The 6375-nt window shown below is 34.9% G+C and overlaps 1 protein-coding gene across 3 annotated transcripts in view; it reads right to left on the minus strand.

The window, feature by feature from the left end:
• Positions 1–2337, minus strand: part of LOC121294880 (ATP-binding cassette sub-family C member 8-like) — a 47041-nt gene extending 44704 nt beyond the window's left edge. For 2 of the 3 annotated variants that reach the window (XM_041219031.1, XM_041219029.1), the window contains exon 1: positions 1856–2320. In XM_041219031.1, coding sequence (XP_041074965.1) covers positions 1856–1876 — 21 coding nt within the window. In that variant the 5' untranslated portion in view covers positions 1877–2320. Of the gene's footprint in view, positions 1–1855 lie in introns of all 3 variants that reach the window. The other variant, XM_041219033.1, reaches the window with a different exon arrangement.
• Positions 2338–6375: the final 4038 nt, after the last annotated feature.

A 6375-nucleotide genomic window follows, 5' to 3' on the forward strand; every position in this document is an offset into this window, starting at 1 on the left:
TCTTCTTCTTCTTCTTCTTCTTCTTCTTCTTCTTCTTCTTTTTAATTATTATTATTATTATTAATAAAATAGATTTACATTTTCAAATACTCTCTGAAGACCTGGTAGAGTTGTCCAAGAATATTTCCTTGAGCGAGGTTTACCTTGGCCTGTTTTGAAACGTCAATTAAGCAAAGCTCTTGCAATTAACTACTGGTGAGTTTTTACAACTGAGAAGTCAATCAAGCTGTCCTCCTTCCACACCCCCTGACCCCCCCCCCCCCCCCCCCCCCCAACTCCCCTCACCCCCCACAAACCTCCCAGTCTTTATATTTCTAAAGTAATGGTGGTTTTTGTTTTATATCCAACTAAATAACAATTGCAGTCAAGAATCAAATAATTTTATTTATTCTGTTATGAATATACATCAATTATAATTCCACACAGTGGATTAATACACCCAGGTATTCAGTGAAAACATAGATGTGTAAAATAATGCAATGGGATGATAAAACGTTCCATGGGGAAAACAGAAAGCTCAACTAACCAATGTTAATTAATATAGGAGCAGTCAATCTTCCACACACACACTTGGGGAATTCAATGTCCTTCATAATGCTAAACAACAAATAAGGATCAGCATTCCTGATAGATATTTTGAGCTAAATGATAAAGGACACAGTCCACTCCCACTTATATTACAATTTACATGTATGTTACACTAAACGCAAATAGTAAAAACCTTGCTTAACATTTGGAAATGAAGCTGATGATATACAGAGCCTCATCATTATATGTTACCAATGTTATCATTACCATTATCATTTATTTCCAGCACACTACTGGAGGAAAGTCTCTCAAACTACCGGATAACTGCAAACAAAATGTGTGTTTGACTAAGCCAAACTGTGTTCAGACATATACAGTACATAGAAATGAAAACAAACCTAAATGCGTTTTCTGTTTATGCCGGAGCTAAAGCCATGTCATACTGCAACCAGGGCAAAACAGTTACCTATCCACATTAACCAGCACGATTAGACAAAAATAAATAAATAAATAAATACAAGTATGTTTAATGTTTTAATGCTACTGTTTAATTAAAATGGATCGCTTGATTGGTTTCACCTTGCTGTCTGGGACCCTGTGTAAACGAGATGATTGGTCTTACAGTGTATATCTCGATGCGACGATTTTAAAATAATAGATGCAATTAAAATAACTACGATACTGAAGTGTATGGATACGTTTTATAACCAGATTGCTAAAATTATACCAATGTAAAGGAATGATTTCATGGGCATGTCTAATTAAGCACATGTTTTGTGTAAATTGTGAAAAAATCCACATTAGTTACTCCACCGCTTTATGATCCCATTTTACACCACTGGCTTTAAACATTTAACACATGTTTTTATTGTACTCTAATCCTATTCTAACATTAACCATTCGTTGTTAAAAGGTGTTACTGGGAAACAGTGCATATTTAACCATGACATTAACTTAACCTTAACTGCTGTTAAAAATATAATTGCGGACTGATTTATTTTGGTGTAAAGAGCGTACATTCTATCCATGCTTCAGCACACTCATCCAGCAGCAAACTAATTCTTGTCCTGTAAGATCAAAACTTGTGTCTGAGAAAGTGACTTTTACAGGTTTGTTTTGCCAAATGTGTGTTTAAGGACCGAATAATAGTTGATGTAAAACTTACAAAATATATGTTTTTCTCATTCAAACATTTCACAAACAGAGTTTTCCTTGGCCAAAGCCAGGTTTAATGTTTTGCAGGGCGGACCAGTACTCAGCCTGTACAATGAGAAAAAAACAAACAGAAAAAAAATATATAGTGATATTAAAAGACACACAGACCTACCGGTTTGTATCTGGGCACCATCTTGATCCAAAACGTGATGTATTCCTACAACTGCGGTCGTATACAAATTACAATGAATATGACTTTTCCAAATGGTACTGCAGGCTCACAGTACAATATCCTCGTAATGAAAAGCAATCTTAATTATTAAGCAGCAGTAGCAGTAGGTCAGTATTGTGCTTTTTGTAGTAGTGTGCTATCAATAGCTAAAAACCGTTTACATTCCAAAACACCTTTATACTTTTCACGCTATATCTCTATCGATAGATATCACACGAATCTCAAAACCTCGCGGAAAGGTTTAAAACGTGACTTGAATGCATCGTTATGGGTTCCTCTAATTGTTTGTAAGAATTAGACACGCATAATTTTGTTCCCTTCCCAGGGGAAATACACGGTCCTAGTGCCAGATGGCGAATTGCATCCGAAGGAGCTAGCCGAGGTCCTGAATTTAAATGTCAGATAACCAGCGTAAAGATGACATAAAAAAAATAAAAAAAAAATCCTGTTTTAATCCCTAACAGCCCCCGACTCCAAAACGAGAGTACAATGCCTTTTGATCTGAACAACGGATATCTTCGCATGGTCTGGTCCTGTAACTGACTGCACGGCTCTCGTCATTTCTCCCAATTCACAGTAGTTGTGCAATTATTATTTTATTTTTTTCGATAGCCCCCCCCCCATGCTTATTTGGTATACATATTTTTTATAAGTCATTTAGTGGATGTGTGCATAATTGTTCTACCTATCTGTGTATTACATATCTATCTATCTATCTATCTATCTATCTATCTATCTATCTATCTATCTATCTATCTATCTATCTATCTATCTATATATATATATATATATATATATATATATATATATATATATATATATATATATATAGGTGTGTGTGTACAGTTGGTCAGGGTTTTAGTCCTGATCCCACTTTCAATATGAAATAAGTGTATCTGACCGTCCTGCTGTCAAACAAAAAGGTGGATTTAAGGGTGAGAGAGCGCACGTCTCCAAAACCGGAAGTAGATTATTCCACATCAATATGTAATTGTGTTAATGTCACCGTCCTTAAAAATATGAACATACTTATTTTAGAAATATTTAATATTGTACAGTTTAGAAAGGGGCAGTGGCCAGTTAACACAATTTTTCCAAGACTACTACAAGACAAGAGTGGCCGCTTACCCTATTGTTATGTGAAATTCAATGGACAGGGAGGCCTGCCCCCTACTGGTATAAAATGACAATGTCCTCTATGAAAGACTCATTAAAACTTCCTTCAAACCGTGTAAGGTACAGAATAGTCCATGTACATTAGTAATGTTCTGCTCAGTTTTATTTATTTAACACATACTGTATTACATATCTAGTTCCTGTTGAAAACAATGCAGTTATAGCACATTATATGCAGCAGGCAGCAGTTTTATATGCAGGGTACATGGCAAACTTAATGGCTAAAAGGTGATGTTTAGTGCATTTAGCACAACGCAAATACCCGGATTACTGTACCACAATCAGGTATAAGGGGCACCACTAATGATTATCAGTGACCAAAACAGGCCTCCAAGAATGACAAACAAACAAACACACACACACACACACACACACACACACACACACACACACACACACTTCCCTGTAACTTAACATGTTGTCAAATGTCTTTCGTTGGGTTTATTAAAAACAATGTTTAGAATCATAATTCTAGCAAGGTTGTGCCATTCCATTACAAGGCTATACAAAACTACCCTGCTACATCATTTTAATACACTTACCACAACCATTAATGCAATCAGAATTAAATGATTTTGGCATTCTGCCAATTTCACAGCAGCTCTCTGTTAGTTTGCAAGAGGAATGCACAAGGCACATGCATGAAACACATTCATAGCATAGCTCCCATAGCCAAGATTAGTCAAGTACAAAATTCAATTTACTTATTTAATACTGGACAACTGTCTACTGCTTTACTGTAATGATTAAGCACTTGTTCTCAGAAAATGGAATGCGATGTGGTCAATGTTGCAAATCAGATATTAATAATTCTTGGATAGAGGGGCTATTTACAGAAGACGAGCAATCCCTCCCCTCTTTTTGGTAGGATTATGGCATTTTAGGATACAAATTATGGGCACAATATCCAAGAAAATGGCTGAGTGGGAATCCATAGTGACAACACAGTATCAGGATCAAAAAAAAAAAATCTATATCTGTGTACATTTCCAAGAAATTACTAAAGACCTCCCACTGAAAACCTTGCAACTTACTGATGAAATTATATATCAGTAAATCAATAGGGAATGCGTTCTTTTCCACAGTAAAAACCGATCAATTATCAAACTTGGCCAACATATTTTATTACATTAATGATAATACACAACATTTTAAAAAAGATGATAAAACAACACATAAACACTAATATTCACTAAAATATTGCAATTCCGGTTTATGTCTCTTGATTAAGAAGAGTATTGATCAGATATTTCAAGAAACAGTATTTCTCAAGCGTAAAACAATGGCAATATATTCCACCCCCCCCCCCCCCCCCCCCCCCCCCCACAGTATTTTATTTTATTTATTTTTTTGACAGAAATTGTCTACCTTTCTGGGGCGAAAGAAATCACAAGAAAAGATGTTGCAGTAAATACTGGTCTAATGGGTAAAGCTTAAGGAATCTGTGTCTACCAAAAGAGATAGTGGAGTCTATTTAATTGATCAAACAGAAGTGAAACGAAACACTTCATGATACTTTTACATACAGTAATGAGATTCACCTGCATTGTTATGAATGACATAAGAAATGCTGAACACCCTGTTGAATGGAAAGTCAAAAAGGCTTTACAATTAACCTAAAAAACACCTATATTGTTTAATTTAACAGGTGGTGGTTTCTTCCATTTTGCTAATGCCACCTTGGTCTTTTACATTATAGATATGAGCACTTAAATCCATGCAGGGTGAAAATATAATTAGCTGTCAACCCACTTTTCTCCCCCTTAAAGGGGTTATAGTTAATGAAACAATGTCAGACACTTTCCTTTGCTATTCACCTTAAACAAAATGTATGGTACCCCCTTCACAACCTTCTTTCTTGTCATTCCAACAATTATGCAACAAATACTGCTGGTTACTCTTTAATCCATGATAGAGAATTTGAGCAAAAGCATAATAATTGATTCTGAAAGCTAGCAAGAACAGAATGGAAACTAACCATATGGATACAATTACACAAATTGACTTGCTCTAAACATCAGCAACCTGTACTGCTCCTGTGGGGAATTTCTTGAGCAAATTTAATTATTAAGAGCCTTTTAAATTGCCCCTGCTTCAGATTAAAAGATTTTGTATGTATTTATTCATTGACTTGTGCATTTAGTTAAAATTATGTTTCTCATTTAAAATTTCTAAGAGACATGGAGGTTGAATATTTTGTTAAATAATAACTTAATGTATGAATTCTTCATTTCAAATATTCCACTTCAAACAACATGTTTCTCCTTTCCTGTTGGACTGGTGTGGCATGGCAGGCACAACAGATCTTCATCTTTAAAAGAGTGTCCTGCAGAAAAAAAATGGACTTACAGAGGTCATAAACAACACAAGAATAAATCAAAATCCAAAGTCATTATGTGTCCTTATCCTGGATACACCTGACAGCGATGCTAGTTATACAGCTTTGTTTTTAGCAGAATTTTAACCTTTTCTTCTTTGGTACTTTATTCTATAAACATAGACATTCTGGATTAAAAAATCCACTCTACTATGTAATGATAGACGTATCCTGGATCAGTAATATTTCAATTTCTAATTTCATATTACAGTAGTGATGATGTAAAGTCATAAAGTCAAATGAAACCTGCTAAATAATGCAGCGTTAACATATTGAATTACATACCGCTTTGTAGTTTTCCATATACTTAATGAAAAACTGACATTAAAAAATGTGACACTTCAAAACCGAACATGAAATACTGTACTACTATTATGGCTTCTGGTAGACTTTGGCGATATCATTTGGTAGTTTGTTTGATTGCATGATGGTAAATAAATGAACAAAATGATGTTCATATGGTTAAAAAAATAAAAAGACTCATTCCTAAAATTCTAGGGGATGCAAAACCTTTGGCCATAGCTGTACAGTATGTTGGATAGGAATGCCCTGACCCCCCCCATTACTGTATGCCGTTACTAAAAAATATAGTTTAGAACTTTTGTAGATTATTTTTCTTCTTGTCAACATATTTTATGATATGCTTTCTAAGCACACTTTTAGTTTGTGCAAGTATAAGGATGCAACATGATTCCTTTTTGCAAACCCAAGTACTAATTATTGTGCAACGCTTTGAACTAAGAGAACCTGGTTGGCATACACTCAAGGTCTTATGTATTGATAATGGCAACAAATGTTTAAGGTTTAAAAACAGGAATCGTGCTTGTGTCTCATGAGATTTCAGCAGTAAAGATCCCGTTTAACTGGCAGAATCTCACGTTCTTCCTCAGCAAAGCCGTACCAAACC

The sequence above is a fragment of the Polyodon spathula genome, chromosome 19, assembly GCF_017654505.1.
Source record: "Polyodon spathula isolate WHYD16114869_AA chromosome 19, ASM1765450v1, whole genome shotgun sequence".
In the NCBI taxonomy this organism is placed as follows: Eukaryota; Metazoa; Chordata; class Actinopteri; order Acipenseriformes; family Polyodontidae; genus Polyodon; species Polyodon spathula.